At 34.9% G+C, this 17198-nt stretch overlaps 3 protein-coding genes across 6 annotated transcripts; 2 read left to right on the top strand and 1 right to left on the bottom strand.

Annotated features, from left to right (window-relative positions):
- Nucleotides 1–3111: 3111 nt before the first annotated feature.
- On the top strand, nt 3112–3874 carry LOC126731843 (histone H2B). The gene has a single exon (XM_050435082.1). The coding sequence runs from the start codon at nt 3222–3224 to the stop codon at nt 3666–3668; it is 447 nt and encodes a 148-aa protein (XP_050291039.1). The 5' UTR covers nt 3112–3221; the 3' UTR covers nt 3669–3874.
- A 5537-nt stretch (nt 3875–9411) lies between these two features.
- LOC126731937 (organelle RRM domain-containing protein 6, chloroplastic-like) lies at nt 9412–12890 on the top strand. 2 transcript variants are annotated; one of them, XR_007659171.1, is made up of 5 exons: nt 9412–9575; nt 9660–9728; nt 9838–9944; nt 11070–11206; nt 12507–12890. XR_007659171.1 is itself a non-coding variant. In XM_050435088.1 (4 exons), exons 1-4 carry the CDS (start codon nt 9539–9541, stop codon nt 12579–12581), a joined length of 288 nt encoding a protein of 95 aa, XP_050291045.1. In that variant the 5' UTR covers nt 9413–9538; the 3' UTR covers nt 12582–12890. The 2 variants fall into 2 exon arrangements, 1 of the variants encoding a protein (XP_050291045.1); XM_050435088.1 differs by lacking the exon at nt 11070–11206 and having other exon boundaries at nt 9413–9575.
- A 1832-nt stretch (nt 12891–14722) lies between these two features.
- On the bottom strand, nt 14723–16796 carry LOC126731875 (glycine-rich RNA-binding protein 2, mitochondrial-like). 3 transcript variants are annotated; one of them, XM_050435084.1, is made up of 5 exons: nt 16584–16795; nt 15959–16027; nt 15750–15859; nt 15463–15634; nt 14723–15182 (listed from the first exon to the last, which is right to left on the bottom strand). In XM_050435084.1, exons 1-4 carry the CDS (start codon nt 16681–16683, stop codon nt 15587–15589), a joined length of 327 nt encoding a protein of 108 aa, XP_050291041.1. In that variant the 5' UTR covers nt 16684–16795; the 3' UTR covers nt 14723–15182; nt 15463–15586. The 3 variants fall into 3 exon arrangements, with proteins under 3 accessions (XP_050291041.1, XP_050291043.1, XP_050291042.1); XM_050435086.1 differs by having other exon boundaries at nt 15750–15856; nt 16584–16789; XM_050435085.1 differs by lacking the exon at nt 14723–15182 and having other exon boundaries at nt 15555–15634; nt 16584–16796.
- Between the last annotated feature and the right edge of the window lie 402 nt (nt 16797–17198).

Below are 17198 nucleotides of genomic sequence, written 5' to 3'. Positions count from 1 at the left end.
AGCAAAATCATAATATACGAATAAAGGGTTTCCACAAAAAGTGAACTAAAGAGAGCCTAAACCCCAACTTGGAAAACCTTATTATTAAGTTAAGCCATAAAGTTGTACATTTTGGAGAATGGGTCTAGATAGCTACTTCTCGTTTTGATGGGATTATAAAGAGTGGGTTTACTACGTGAGGGAGAGAAAAGATTGCCCATTGATGCATACTGTTTCCGCCATATACACTCTTCTATCTTTCTAAGTATTATTACTTCACTCTTTTTCTTTTCTCTCTTCTTTCCCTTTTAGCTTTCTATGTTGATTGCCTTAGTCACTATCATGTTTCCTCTTATGGGTATTGTTCCTATATATACTAAATCAAGCTCACTTGATTTCTCTTTTTTACCCTTGTTGCTCATTAACCATTTTTGTCTATTGCAAACGCCCCTTAGAGGTGCCCATTACCCTTCTGGCCGAATGGGCTTAACCTCCACTACACCTAGGCATGCTCAGCATTTCTCTCTCTTCCACTAACCATCCCACGACAAATTCTTATCCGTTTTCATTTTACCGTGTACCTTTCTCTCCTTTGAAGGGTAAAACCCTAGGTCCCTCTCTACCAATCTCTCTAGCATACACCAAGTGGTTCTAGCTGGTTTACTACCTATTTTGGGCAAAAATGCTTTCCCATTGGAGCATCCCAAAAGAGGTCCTAGCAAGATATTAGAAATAGACTTTTTTCCCTCCTCCACCAAACTACACCCTCTGTAATTCCCTTAACTGTGAGCCCACACCCCTTGCATTGGCTGGGTACAGGTTGGTGGTGCTCCGGCCATAGCGTTGTTGTCATATTGCTTCACGTTTTGTTTTATTTCCTTCCCACGCAATTTCTACTGCGACTATTTGATTTTCTCTTCTTAAAAAAAAAAAAAAAAATTTATTTGTTGAGGCTGAGGCCTTCTACTTGTGTTTGCTCTTATGGAAAACAACGTGAGCTTGTTAGGCCTGTGGGCCCTTCAAAGTATTTCCTTCATTGTTTTCCCTGCTAGTTCTTGCTAGGTCAGCCCATCGAGCCTTTTTCCCTTCCCTTATTCCTTGGGCCCATTCAAAACCCGCTTTCTTTCCTCTTGAAAAGGGTCATCCCACCATGATTGGCTCTTCCACATTGCCTATGGGCCAATGTGTTCTATTCCTTATTCTTTATGGGTATTTCTTCTCTTTAGGCCTTAGGGGCATTACCCCATTGTTTTGCTTTTATTCCCTAATCATCCATTTCTCTTTCTTCACTTGATTTAGGCTTTTTTTGCAGTTGGATCTTTGTGTCCAATTTATCAAAAATGGGCATCAATAAGCATTAGAACAACATTAACATAAACAAGAGTAAATCTATAACCTAATAAACCTAAGCATAGCACCAAACTAACACAAACTATCTAATTAGTGCTTCAAAGTTCAAACTAACACAAATAACAACAAATTTATAATCTTATAAATCTATTGGTAGTGCATCAAATCTACATAAATAATTAAACCAAATGACATTGCATTTTAGTTAGCAAGATATCAAATAATTTTATCTCAATTCAGTTAAAAAACAAATAAACATGAACTAGTTTTATTATTCCTAGTTGTAGGATATTATATAGTTCTATCCAACTCAATTGATAAATAAAAGAGTAAATAATAAAGTTATATTATATATTTTTTAAATATATTAAATATATTTGGATTAGGTTGGGTTAGGCGGATTTATGAATCTGCTGACCCATACCCAACCCAACCCACTATAAAAAAAAGTTTTAACAATCCAACACAATCTACTAACCCCTGAAAATTGACCTAACCTAATAGGTTGGGTTAGATCGGGTCTGTTTTGGCAAATAGACAGGTTGGCTACACATCCTATTTGTAGCACAGGTTATGCAATTGGATATGGTTCATTGGTGAGTTGCGCTTAGCATGTTGATATATAATTAGTTTGAAAAAATGACTCTTTCATCTATAAAAGAGATCCAAGATCTACAATCTTAGTGGCATGACCTCGCTTATTTGCAGATTTAGGCCCTAGGCCTATTTTGTAATATGTCGAAAAGGAAAAAAAAATAAAAAATGAAAAGGAGAGGGTTAAACCATATAATGGAAGAAAACGTTTAATGTTTAAGTTCAATTTTTACTACCAAGAATCTTGCAACTTAATTGGTACATTTAATGTTTAAGTTCAATTTTTACTACCAAGAATCTTGCAACTTAATTGGTACATTCTTATGTATAAAGTGCTTGGAAATTTAAAGGAAAAAAGGTTGGAGCTTAGGAGCCGCATATTGTAACTATCTAAATAAAAGTTATATTTTCACGAATTGAGCAATGAATTTATCAATTTTTACATGTTCAATTTCACCTAAATTTATTTTATCTTTTAGATAGATAGAACATAAATTTATTTTATCTTTTTCATAGATAGAACACAATGTCCACTTTATGATAATTATTTTTCATTATTAAATCAAGACATAATAGTCTTTTTTTTCAATATAAATAATATTCAATTATAGGTTGTTTATTTTTATTTTTTGTGCTAAATTTTCATTGAACGGTAAATGATTTTTTCAGTCCAATAGTGTAATTAATTGGAATTCATTAAAATTTATATTGTATCAGTGGCCAAATGTTGCTCTCACTTTTTATTTTCCAAAAATGCATCTCGGATAATTTCAAAGTTCAAAGTTCTTAAAGCTAATTTTGCTTATTGGTGGAAACTGAAAAATTAAGAAAAAATTAAAAAGGCGCTTGCTAATTTTCAAAGGTTACCGCGCTAGTCCAAAACCCAAACTCCAAATTCCAAAAACCAAAGATGTGCCCGCGCGACCAAAACAAGTCACGAAATTAAAATAATCATCTCAGCCGTCAATTCTCAATTCCTCCATCCAACGGTCATAAATAATCCAAGTCATCGATCCACACCAAAAACCACGTCACTACCCCAAACTCCGCATTCTACAACGCGCCACATCCGTCAATTCTCAAACAATCTAACGGTGCAAAACACATTCCACGTCACCGATCCGCGTGAAGACCCCATTATCCAATAGAAATCAAACTCTCTTTTCTATATAAACCCTTCACAGCCTTCATTCCTACCCACACAAAAAAAATTCTCACACCGCTTCTTCAGCACTCAAATCAAAAGTCCTTTTATTCTCTGTTTCTCTTTACCCTTTTCACTTTCCGAGAAATTCCCAATGGCTCCCAAAGCTGAGAAAAAGCCCGCCGAGAAGAAGCCGGCAGAGGAGAAGAAATCAACCGTCGCCGAGAAGGCTCCGGCGGAGAAGAAGCCGAAGGCCGGGAAGAAGCTCCCCAAGGAAGGCGGAGCCGGCGCCGGAGACAAGAAGAAGAAGCGCGTGAAGAAGAGCGTGGAGACTTACAAGATCTACATCTTCAAGGTCTTGAAGCAAGTTCACCCAGACATCGGTATCTCCAGCAAGGCGATGGGGATCATGAACAGCTTCATCAACGATATCTTCGAGAAGCTCGCTCAGGAGGCTTCCCGATTGGCTCGCTACAACAAGAAGCCAACCATTACTTCTCGGGAGATCCAGACTGCGGTTCGCTTGGTCTTGCCCGGTGAGCTCGCTAAGCACGCCGTGTCTGAGGGGACCAAGGCGGTGACTAAGTTTACTAGCTCTTGAAGTGTGGTGGTTGCTGGTGATTTATGGAATTTGAATGTGTTTATGTGGCTAGGGTTAGGGTTAGGGTTGCGTAGATGAATGAATGCTTCTTCTTTTGGTTTTTGAATATGTGGTTTATGAATCTGGTCTGTATGTGAACAATATGGATCTTCTCGATCCAAATTATGTCTATGGTAGAAATGAAATCGGATAGCTTTTTCTTTAAACTATTGTGTTCTTCAATTTTCCTCTTATTATTTTGGTTACTGTTTTGAATTAAAGTGTTGTTTTAGTTTGTAAATTGGTTATTGCTTGGCGAAGTGAAGCGTGTTACGTATATGTGAATGTTTTGTTGGTAGAATGAATATCTAGTAGCACACTTGAGCTGTGGAGAACTGAGTCTTAGTTCATAGTTTAAAAAAAAAAAAAAAAAGACATCAATTAGTCGAGATATAGGTCATAACTTTGGGATTTTTATCAATTTTATGTATCTATTTTTTTCGCTTTATGCCCAACGAAATTGGGCCAAGAGTGTAATATTAAGTCATTCATAAAAGAAGGGTGTAAAAATTAGTCATTTATTAAAAAGAAAGTGTAATTAGTCTATTAGCTGTATGCAGTCTGTGAAATATTGGCTTAGGGAATTAGGAACTGGGTGTGCAATTTAGCCAATCAGTAACTGTTAGTTCTTAAAGATAGTCACAATTTTGATTAAAACAGTCTATAACAAGAACCCTTCTTTGTTAGTAATATATATATCTTGTGAGGTCCATAGGCGGATAAATTTTCTCAACAAAAAATCTTAAATTCTTTTTCGGCTGTTTTTTTGGTTCCCGGTCTTCTGCTCAGTTTTGCACTACATATTCAATCCCACTTTGTGTTCTATTGGCAGCATTTACATTTCTTGTATTTCCTCGATTACTTTTAAGTTTCAAGTCTGTTCAACGACACTCGTAACACCAGGGTGAACAAGCTTACCTGCCATGATGCCATACCTGATACCCATGTAACTTTGCAGCAAGACGAGTAAAAATTCTTGTGTACACTAGTATGTTTAATTCTTGAGGGCTTTCTTGGATGGTCCTGGGCCTTCTTTGCGCAAGGCCATGTGTCAGTCAATAGAGTATGGAGGGACAGCCTTGATAGACCCAACTTTATTCTTAGGGTTCAAGCTTGGAACTAGACATTAGCCAAAAGAAGACCAATGACACACCTTTTCCACCCAACATAAGCCATGCTGAAAATCCGAGAAACAAGACACGTGTGATAGGTGGTCTTTAATCCATGTCCAATGATAAGTCAGGTGTTAGAATAATAAGAGTCTAGACGTGAGAAGAGAAAAAAGAAAAGCAAAATCCACTAGTAAAACAATACATGATAATAACAAATTAGTCTCAACAATGATCGCATATAAAAGAATTCAACAATACAAGGCCAATAATTAGTCTGAACTAAACAATAACAAAACCATAATTCCAGCAACAATAGAATAGTAAACCAATATTAGGTCTTTCCATGTGCCCTTTGGATTAAAGGGGAAAACTCGGTTGTGGTGAAGGGGGAGAAAGCATGTCCAGTTGGTCAAACCCTTGCTTTTCAACCAACTTAGATCTTCTTAATGATAAATATTTTCCTTATTTGAGAAGGGCATTTAGTTAAGTGGAGTGAAAGAAGGAATGTGAGGTGTAAAAGAAGATTTTCAATGTGCTTTTGGATATGGATGATGATAGTTGGGGAGAGATAGAGAGTTCTATGTGGGGAAACATGGTTGAGTATTTTTGCGAAATACAAGCTAAATAATAAAATCGAAAGCAACGCAAAAATAAAATTAATGTGGTTTTAGTTAACTCTAAAAAAGCCTACACTCATGCACAACACCCTATCAATAAGAGGAATTACAGGCTACAGTCACACATCAACTCTCACGAAAAATTCTTAAATAGAAACTAACTCCAAACCTAATACACTCTGAGATGCCCTCACACTAACACTAGAGAAAGCTTAGTCTTTAACTCTTTCATGAGACCATTTTTTTTTCTAATTCTCATACATAAACAACAAAACTACGCAACTACTCTTTTTATAAGGAGTGACCTTTTTGCTTCTTTTCTTTTCAGTGTGAGACTAACTCTTTTAATATAACTAGTTGCAATCCTACGCGATGCGCAAGAATATTTGATTATTTTGTAATGAAATATAATATATAATTTTTTTTTTCTAAAGTATTCATATAATCATATAAGAGAATTTAATTTTAGATGTATTGAACTATGAATTAAGAAACATTTTTTTTAATCACCAAACCAACTATGCGTGGCTCAACTTGGAAAACAAGCTTAGGATCACAATTAATTTATGTTATGGGTTGATAATAATCCACAACGGTAGATTTGAACAAGAACCACGAAATTATACGTAAAAATCACGTAAAAAGGTGTATTCATAAGATTTTTGGAACAATAGTACAAGCTTTTTCTCAAGAACCAATCTCCTCTCCTATTCTCTCTTTTTTCTCTCGTATCTCCTCTCTTCTTTGCTCTTATCCTCCCTTATATTTGCCATGTTTTCTTCTCCAACATAAGATGTCCCTATATAGTTTGGCAAATCAGGCTTTTCTTTCCTTAATGTCATGATGAATGGAGACTTTTGGGGCTTCTTTCTTTGTTTTGATCAATTATCCATCATTAAATGCGATTGTGCCAGGCAGGTGACTGTAGATTTATCAAGAAGCTTAAGTAGGTGTCCTTGGATAATCTTGTAAGTTCCAGAATTCTTCTTCAGAAGCTTGGCAGGCATTTTGGTTTTACCAGCTCAACAATGATCTTGACTTCGGATAGGGTCCTCGATGAACTTATCCTCGGATCCATGATGATGCACCATTTGGTCCGTGGTCTAAGGTATGGGTCTTTTAGGGAGGTCTGTTCTTAAATAAGCATGCATTGAGCTCATTTTAGCTCATGACCTAATGTCATTTGGGCCCTATAAACCACCTCCCTACAATAGATGTTAGATGGGAGATTTTGAAATGACCCTTAGGATTCTTGCCACAATCTCGTCCCATGAAGTAAATGGGCACGAGATTAGGGGGGCTATTGTAGGGAGGTGATTTATATGGCCCAAATGACCAAAATGCCCATGCCAAGCAAACTCTGACCGAGTTGACTTATGGTCAAAGTAAAAAATTCACCTAATTTCCAAATTTCATCATTTTGTATCAAAATTAACATTTCCAAACATTTTTCAAAGTTTGACCATAGTCAGCCTGAGCTTTACCTTAATTTGACCAAAAATATGAAGCTTGATCGGGATGAATTTGAGCTCATATTGTAGACATTTGAATTCCTCTTTAGAATGATAGCTCATGGGCCTAGATCGGATTTAAAACGATCAAGATATTGCAAAAACAGTGAAAAAATGTCCAACACTGTCATTTTTAAGACGAAGTGTGATAAAGCTTGATGTAATTTAATCTCAATTACATTGTGATTAAATGACCTTGGTTTGACCCAAATAAGGAGTTGTTGGGACGGACTTGTGATAAATTTCAATTTGGTAAGCTTGAATTGTTAAATTTTTTTTCAAATTGATTTTAAAAAAAATCATAATATCAAAGACGGATTTTTCCAAATAAAATTTGTGTGTTACCCTACTTTTAGAAACATCAAGCTTGCACAATTTGAAAATCTGAGTCATAAAGTTTACATTTTTTGAAAGTAAACATCATAAGCTTTCAAATGGTACCTTGCTTGAGCCAAACAGAGGTTGAAAAGGCCGAAAAGTTTTTGATCACAAAAATAGGACAAAATCATGGAAACCCATAAAACCTTTTTTTTTTTGAAGCAAAACCCATAAAACCTTAGTTTGGAACTCAGCTTGCAGCCAAATTCTTAAAGGCTCATGAAAATTGATTCCAAAAAGCTAGTGCTTTCACAAAATAAAGTTGATTTGTGCTATGTTTATTTTTGTTTAAAAATGTATTTTTTTAATGGTAAATGAAGATGTGGGTTACAAAAGACTAATGGAACTAATCTCAGTAATCAAAGTGCCAACTTTTGAACCATGAGTAGTTAATGTGAAAACAAGCCTAACATCATGTATGTTTAATTAAAGAGATTAAATTCTGTAAGAATGTGGTGTAAAACTTATATTTTACCTCTCCAATCCCAATATGTCAACCATCTTATTACAAATTTAAGAATAAGCACAATCACGTCCAGTCAATTCTAATATTCATATATAAATCCAACCAAATTGAGAATTTATTGAGGTGTTATTAGGTGTGGTAAAATGTATTGAATTTTAAGTAAAATATTGATGTGACAATCTTTTATTGAATGATATAAAACATGAATTATACACCAAATTCATGAGTCTTTTGGCTGAATATTGTTAAATCTGAAATTTATTTGCGTTATAGGTACTGTTCAAACTTATTTAGCGAAATGAGGAAAGAGAGTGAATTTCGGCAACGGTGTTGCCGAAATTCAACAAAAGTATGAGAGAGAAAGAGGAAAAGTGGGAGAGAGAAAATTTTGAATTTCAGCAATGGTGTTACCGAAATTCCCTGCCCAAGTGTGTCCTGTGTGCTTGAAGTGTGAGTTCCCAAAAAAAAACAATTGCGGCAATGCCATTGTCGAAATAAAGGAAAAAAATTGGTAATTGTGGCAATGCCATTGCCGAAAATGGGAGGGAAAAAAAATTGGAATGGAATTGTGGCAATGGCATTGCCGAAATAGGTGAATTTTTTTTTTTGGCAATTGTGGCAATGTCATTGCCGAAAATGGGAGGAAAAAAGAAAAATTGTGGTTGTCGAAATCTGGGGAGGAATTTAAAAAAAAAAAGTGTTACGTTCACAATATTTTTACAACATTTTTACAACAAATCACAGGTGATTAGTTATTATTAGTTCAAATTTGAATTTGATACTGAAATTACTTTTTTAATCCAACAATAACAACCTGTCACTTAAAATTTGTTGTAAAAATATTTTAAAAAATGTGTGAACTTATCATTTCTTAAAAAAGAAAAGAAAAAAAGAATAGAATTGTGGCAATGGCATTACTGAAAATGTGAAAAAAAAAGAGGAATAGAATTGTGGCAATGATATTGCCGAAATAAGTGAAAAAATATATATATATATATATATATTAAGAAATGATAAGTGCACACAATTTTTACAATATTTTTATAACAAATTTTAAGTGGTAGGTTGTTATTGTTGGATTAAAAAATTAATCTCAGTGTTAAATTCAAATTTGAACTAATAATAACTAATTACCTGTGATTTATTGTGAAAATGTTGTAAAAATATTGTGAATGTAACACTTTTTTTTTTAAATTCCTCCCCAACGGCAACCACAATTTTTGTTTCCTCCCATTTTCGGTAATGACATTGCCACAATTGCCAAAAAAAATTTTCACCTATTTCGGCAATGCCATTGCCACAATTCCATTCTAAATTTTTTTTTCCCTCCCATTTTCGGCAATGGCATTGCCACAATTACCAAATTTTTTTCCTTATTTCGGCAATGGCATTGCCGCAATTGGTTTTTTTTTTGGGGGCAAAGAATTTAGGCAGCAGGAATTTCGGTAACACCATTGTCGAAATTCAAAAATTTCTCTCTCCCACTTTTCCTTTTTCTCTCTCATACTTTTGTTGAATTTCGGCAACACCGAAATTCACTCTCTTTACTTATTTCGTTAAATAAATTGGAACAGTATCTATAAAGCAAATAAATTTCGAATTTAGCAATATATTAAGCCAAAAGACTCCAAAATTCACACTCTTAATTAAAACGTGAAAAAACGACCCTTCAAACATCGTTTCTATGACCTACGCCAATGTATACATACACTAACTCTTGCACGAAGAACACCAACTTGGAACTGAGATGGCTAAGAAACTCAACTCACAGCTATTCGTTAGCAGTACTCTCTCTCTCTCTCACACAGATATACACATGTGGGTTTTGTTCAGAGCCGTGGTTTTAATTCTTGCTTTTGTCTGTGTAGGATTATCATCGTACACCACAAATGAACATCTGAAGAGGTTGTTTTCGCGATTTGGGGTAGTTACAGAAGGTATGTTATGTGTGCAAGTAACTGATTTTTTTGTTTTTAGTTTTTGTGTGTGAGGAATATTATTTGGTTGGTTTTTGCTCTCTGAGATTGTTTTAACTTTTTTCTGTAGCTAGGTTAGTTAAAGACCCAAGAACCCAAAGGCCCAAAGGTTTTGGCTTTGTCACATACGAATCAGAGGTAGAGGCTCAGAAGGCTTTGAAGGCCATGAATGGCAGGGTATCATCTTTCTCTCTCTGCGTTATAGAACTCAATTATTTCACTTAAAATACTATTACAATTAATTCTAATGCAAATTCATATGTAATTTAATCTGGTTTTATTAGAATATCTGGGTTAAATATTCAAATTACTGATTGGGTGTTGTGTATATTAGTAAATTGATGGGGTTTTTCCAATAGTTAGGAATAGGGAATTTCTTTTTTAGTTTATCATCGATTGGTTTTCTTAGTAATTTGGACAAATGGCATCTCTTCCCCCCATAAGAGGGTGAAGTTTTAGGTCATCAAGTTCATCTGTGTGGGTGCCTGAGATGTGTTTAACTATGGAAAATGCAAGGAAGAGTAGTTTAAAGGTTTGTTTGGTTCATAATCATATTTTCGGGGAAGATGAAGGTAAGGAAAATGGATGATCAGAAGAAATTCTTATTAAGTCAAAACACATAACTAAGGTCTTTGAGAAAATGAGGTTGACACTCTTGCAAGTATTTAACTATTATTAGAGCAAATGCATTGTCGTGTTTGTTTTAGTGCATACATAACAATTTGAGGTTTGCAATAGCTATGGAGGGGTTTTTCTTCTATGAATTTAGCTCAAAGTCCGAGCTTATCCAAAAAAAAACTTTAATGTCCAACTTAGATGAAAGAGCTTATTCATGCCGGGTTAGACTTTTGAAGATTCATATGATCTTTTAATTAGTAATTTGGTATTACCACAGAGAACTGTATTTGGTGTCTGGACCCAGAGAAAATGCGAAAGGATGCACCCTTCTGCTTTGAGTGCTTGTCCAATCATTTTAGATATTCAGTCATTTAAGAGGAGTTGGAGTATGGTGTTTTTTCTTTTTGGGGCCCACCGGGTTATGCCAAGGGGGGTGCGTTGTGGAGCTTTTAGCAAGTTTCCAAGGCAGGTTTGGTAGATGCAGCAATATTGTGATTTGGAGCGGCCTGCATTGTCTCATGTGGTGCATTTGGAGTGAGAGAAATGCTAGAAATTTGAAGGATGTGCAAAACTCATTCTCAATCTGAAGCTTTTATTCCTTAAATCTTTATTTGAGTAAATGAATGCTTCTGCTCTATTCTATTTTGCCCATATGCCTGAGATGCGTGATGGTTATACTTGTAGTGCTTAATGTTGGTGCACCGTGTACATGGGTTACACCCCCTTTGTGTTTAATCATTGAAACATTTACTTATCAAAAAGAAGAAGAAGAGAGCCCCAGATACCCTCAATTTATCTTGTTAGGAATTGTATCTCTGCATGTAAGTATTTACTTTCATTTCCTTTTTGTTGGTCTATATCATCATTCAAAGATGTTAATGATTCAATCTTATCTGCTCAAGAAAAGAAAATTCAACATTACGTACCAAGTCTAATAAATTGGCACACATTTATGTTGTACTTAAATATTTAAATTGTGCCAATCTGTACTAAATGGAAATCTTACATACAAAGTCAAATAAATTGGCACACATTTAAGTGAGAACAAATTTTTGTCATAACGTTCTGGTTTATGGTAGTTGATTTACACATTTAAGTGAGAACAAATTTTTGTCATAACGTTCTGGTTTATGGTAGTTGATTTCCATTCTTCTGCTGATTAGCATTATGCATACCAGAACCAAAAACATGGTAACACTTCCTTTTAAGGCTAATTATGTTTGAAAATTTGTCATTATTATATAATCCACAAATACAATTGTGATGAGGAGAAGGTATATCCTATGCCCGCCGCATGCAGCAGGTCTCTCACAAAATGTGGGCCCCACCAGTGTATGGGCCCCATGTGCTGTGAGAGTAACCGCTGTATACAGCAGGCACAGGATATCCTTTCACCTGTGATGAGACCTCTGGAGCACTGTAACTTTGAACATATGTACTTATTTAACAGTCGGAGGCGCCGGATCATTATGCTTTAAAATGTTAGTACGTAATGGCGATTCAATGTTGTTCCATCATTTTTAATCATTCTTAATGGTTTTTAAGATAGAATAATGTTGGACTTTTATTGAATATTTATTCACTGTAAGTAGGCATTAAATTAAAATTTTTTAAATAAATAAATCTTATCTCGTCTTTAAGGTAGGCATGTGAACTTATGTTACTTCATTCACAAAGGCTAAAAGAGTTCAAGCCCTAGTGATTGACTGATAGTAGATGTGGATGTTATTATGTATTTTTGCCGAAGTGTAATTATAGAGTAAAATGTATTAGATTTTGTTTTGCATCTCTTTTGTTTGTATGGTCTTGATTGAAATAGCCTTACCAAGATCATTACTTCAATTAGCCTGTAGCAGCTTTTTCATCTCAAATTTTCTTATCCAGCTAAAAAAAAAAAAAAAAAAAAAAAGGAAATCCCATAATTTTGGAGTATAGTATTTTGTTTGTTTGTTTTTCAGTCTACATGGCAACTACTTGGAGTTTTAACTTTTAACCTTCCATAATATGCAGTAAAAGCTCAAATTTTATCAACATTGCTGCATTTTGTGCTTAACTTCATATTTAATGTCTTCAGATCACCAAATGCCAGTTTATCTTATTATTTTCTTTACTCTTGCACAGATAGTTGATGGAAGACTGATATTTGTGGAAGTTGCAAAGACTGAAAAACCTGGAGAGGATGCTACCTCACAATAATAAGGCTCTTTTTTTTTTAGCTCCATGCAGAGATCTGTGTAACAAATGCCGTTGAGATTAGTGTCAAATGACTAATAGCATAGTGTAAAACACAGTTGCCCCCCCTATCTTTTTCAGTTCTTTTCTCTTCTTGCTACCCAAAGAAAGAAATAATATGCATATTTCTTTGGAAATTAGAATGCATACTAGTTAATTTCTTCTTTCTAGAACAGAACTTTTAGTTTGTTTGAACTTGTAACACCACACGAGCAATGTGCAATATGGTCTGATTCTTATGATTTACCAAAAAGCAAGTTGTTGTGTTTATTAGATACTGATATGGTTCTTATTGAGATAAGATCAGTTGAAGTGGGGCACCTTATCTACTCATGATTTTTATGCTTTTGGAATATAAAGGGGGAAATGGTGTTCCGAAGTCTAGATGATCTTAGGAGCCTTAAGGTTGTAAACTGTAAACCCTAAGAGAAAGGACTGCAAAAACATCTTGATTGGAAGTAGAAAAGTAGTAGTTATGAGGTTACTGCATCAAGAGATGGATGACTATCCCTACTTTGAGCAGGCTGAAGTTCTCACTAAGCGCACATGTAAAATAGACAGAAAAATTTGGTATTCAAATTTTTCCGTTTATTATACACTAAGTATTTACTTTTTCTATTTTACACTGTCACTTTTTAAAAGCACTCACATCAGTTCATTTATTTTACAATATCCTTTATTTAAATAATAATATTTAGGGTAAACTACGTAATTGGTCCATATCCTATACATTATATTTCAATTTGATCATTAGCCTTTCAATTGTGTCAATTTGGTTCCTAACTTTTTAGTATCGTGTTAATTTAGTCTCTACCGTTATCTTTTGGATGAAAATTTATAACATGTCTAATGGTCAAAACAAAAAATTAGCTTCCGTTGATGAGATAATAAATTTAAATTTTATTTTGGCCGTTTGTCATGTTAGCAATTTTCATCTAAGATATAATATCAGGGACTAAATTGACACGACATTGAAAGGTTAGGGATCAAATTGACACAATTGAAAGGTTAGAGACTAAATTAAAATATGGTGTAAAGGTTACGGATCAAATATGTAGTTTATCCTAATATTTATTATTATTATTTTCTCCCTATCTTTTTATCTTTTCTTTTGCACTTACTCTTTTTTTTCTGTCCTTATCTCATCTCTCAGACCAATTTTTTGTCCCTCTTTTACTTCTTCTTCCTTTCACGATAACTGCACCTTCAAGGTCACAGACTAATCACCTCCCTCCACAAGCTGCTTCTTCTTTTTCCTCTCATGGTCAAATCACTTATCCACCACAAGCACCAATCTCCACCACAAGAACCACAAGAATCAAAACCCACAAGCATGGACTTCATCGACCCATAAGCATTGATCTTCGCCGCTAGCATTGATCCACAGGCATCAAAGCACATTTTCGTCAACCCACAAGAACAGATCTTCGCCGCCAACACCGATCCACAAGCATCCAGACCCATTTTTGTCATCGATCTAGCGCCACCAGCATTGATCTACCGATCCACAAGCGACCAACACCAGCACCGATCTGTCTCTTTGTTGGTTTGTCCGTGTGGGTGTGTTTGTGTATCTCTGTGTTGATTTGTCTGTATGGATGTGTTTGTGTGGGTGTATTTGTGTGTATCTAAGGAAAAAGAAGATGAGGAGAGGAGAAGTCTGAGACTGAGTTTGTTTTGCACGGAGAAGAGAGAGAAAAAAAGGTGCGAAATTGTGAAATTAATAAAATAATAGTATACACGGTTACTATAGCAAATGTGTAAATATACACAATTTTAGAAGGACCGATGTGGGAAGTTTTGTGGCTTAAATGTGTAAAATTCATCTCTTTTTCTATTATGTGTGGATGCTCTTATGAAATGTATTTCAAATTGCCACAAATTTGAAAATCATTAAATTTTTCCCACACCTTTGCCCGGATTCAAAAAAAATAAAAATTAAGGTGAAATGGGGAATAGCTTTGCCCCACTTGGTACCTTTAACATTAATGCTATTACAATACAAGATTCAGAACACAATTTTCACTTAATTTCTTGAGGAAATAAATAAATATATCAACACTATCTAGGTATAACTCCTAAGACTTTTCAGGCCATGATGTGATTCGCCTCAACGCCACTATCCCTGCTGAAATAAGCAAAATAAATTTTCATTCACCACTAACAGTGAATATGGTAGCGAATAAAACATGCTAAATGCAAAATATTATACAAAACTTTCAAAAACCTTAGAGCCCTTTATGTGCTCAACCCTTAAGCTAAAAAGGACAATTTAGGAATTATATGATAAACCACTTCCATAAACGGATAAACCGTCGGCACAGGGAGATTTGACACTCCAAATTCTAAAATCCTCAAAAAGGATTGAAAAAATTCATCCTCTTGAAAGTGTCTCTTTAAGAAACGGGTTTGTTTGTACTCAACAATATGCCGAGGCTGTAACATATATAGGATCCAACTGCAAGTCCACTGAATTGAGTAAACCTTTAGCAGCATCCAGTGATCCAGCTTCTCATTTACTTCTGAAACACATGAAGACTTAGAGATGCAACCATGACAGTTCACCTACATTCAAATACATGCATAAGCTCAAATTAAAGGAATTTATGATAAGTTTCTACCTCCTGGCCGACCACAAAAGATAAAGATTTGAATCCCTAGATTCCATCATACCATCAAGCAAATGGCCATAGCAGTGAGGTAGGCATAAAAACTCTTTCCTCTTTTTTCAGTATTTAATTGGCACAAGGAAGTATGAAAAGAGCTATTTGACATTTAGAATGTGATACTGCAACTTTGATACCCTTTCAATGTTTTAAATTCTAATGCATAAAAAATGACCTACCCAACAGATGAGATAGCTTATAGCTTCATCAATTAATCTCATGGCAAGAGCCACAAAATGTTAGCGGAACTGAGTCCCAAAATTCCTCCATGCCTCAAAGTGCTTGTATCTGAGATCCAAGTTGCTACCCCCGGTGTGCATAATGCACACGGATATTTCTGCCATCCAACATCTGAAGAGGATCATAAGATGCTAGTAAATCGCATTAATTTCGATTTGAGATTAGGCCCTTAACAGGGGCTCTTTGTAAGGCATAAATAAATAATATCATGCCAAAGTAAATTTACCTGACCATCCATTTCTTTTAGAGCTATGGTGGCAGTAGTTTCAGAAGTGAACCGCACAAACCCATACCCTTTTGATCTTCCACTGACGTGATCACATATAACTTTAACTGCTAAATATGACAAAGAGCTTAACACCCTCATGTAAATTCATGGTCATCAAACCTATAAGCATAAGTAATAAGTTACAACCAAAAAATCTACTACATTACCTTCAATTATCTCGCCATGTCGTCCAAAAGCATCCTTTAGAACAGCTTCATTAGTATCATAGGAAAGTCCTATAATCCAAAACTTACCATTACTCTTACAAAATTCGGCCATGAAGTACTGATATTCTCAGGAGACCAGGAAATAAAGACTCCCAAAATCTGAACCATTAATTTAATCTCATGATTGGCTAGGATTTTAAGAACTCCACGAAGGAATTAACTATAGAGAATCCTGATCCCGAAAAACTTGTTATGCCAAACCTATTGATTTGTGTATTCCATTTGGGCATGTGAGAATTCAATTGGCCTCTCTCATTTGATTAAGTGTAGGACACAGGACCCAGAAACTTAACATATCAAATGAACACTAAAACCATTGAACCTAATTATTTATACCATTTTGGAACCCAAACCAACAGAAATTATGTGCGCCCAGTTAAAATTTTAAACTATTGCATATTTTATATTTGCATCCTGGAATAACATATACTAGAGAAAATTGATAGCAAATAGATCTCAATTAAATTAATAAATTTCTCAATCGAGCAATTTTAGGAATATGAGTTTGATACTGAAAATTCAGAAAAAGATAAAGATAAATTGAATAGTGAAAGTTAGAAACGACCTCCAACAAATAACTTGGTGGAAGCGTGGCGGGCCCACAACCATCTGCCTGAACGGAATGTCGTACGGCAAATACGAACACCATCTTTCGAGCACTGCATTTTCTGTTATCGTTGCAAAGACGAACACTACCGGCGGAGAAAATGCTGACGTTTTGACTGGAGTGTAAAGCTAAAACGGTGGTCGTTTTAAAGGAAGTAGCAAAAATAAATAAGATAACGTTGAAATATTTTATTTGATTTTTTTTTTTTTTTTTTTTCCATTTAACCTTAAATCTCTAAGAATTTTGTTAGTTGTTACGTTTCAAAACAAATTGAACAACTAGCATCTTGAGTTCTTAAAACTCAAGTTCAATGGTGGAACTCGAGCTATTAATCCTTGAGTTCTAGAGTTTTGAAACAACTTACATGGACAAATTTACCACATAGAACCACGTAGAAGTCGAGTTTATAATACTCGAGTGACAAAAACTCGATTTCTCAACAATCAAAATTTCAAACATGTTTTCAAAAACACAAAACACAAAACACTTTCACACTCAAACACTCTCTTCCTTCAGACACCTAAACCCTCACTCTACCGGAGATGCTCCCTTTATCAGCGGCCACTCATTCAG

Source organism: Quercus robur, chromosome 1, assembly GCF_932294415.1.
Source record: "Quercus robur chromosome 1, dhQueRobu3.1, whole genome shotgun sequence".
In the NCBI taxonomy this organism is placed as follows: domain Eukaryota; kingdom Viridiplantae; phylum Streptophyta; class Magnoliopsida; order Fagales; family Fagaceae; genus Quercus; species Quercus robur.
This window is presented reverse-complemented; position numbering and strand designations above follow the sequence as displayed.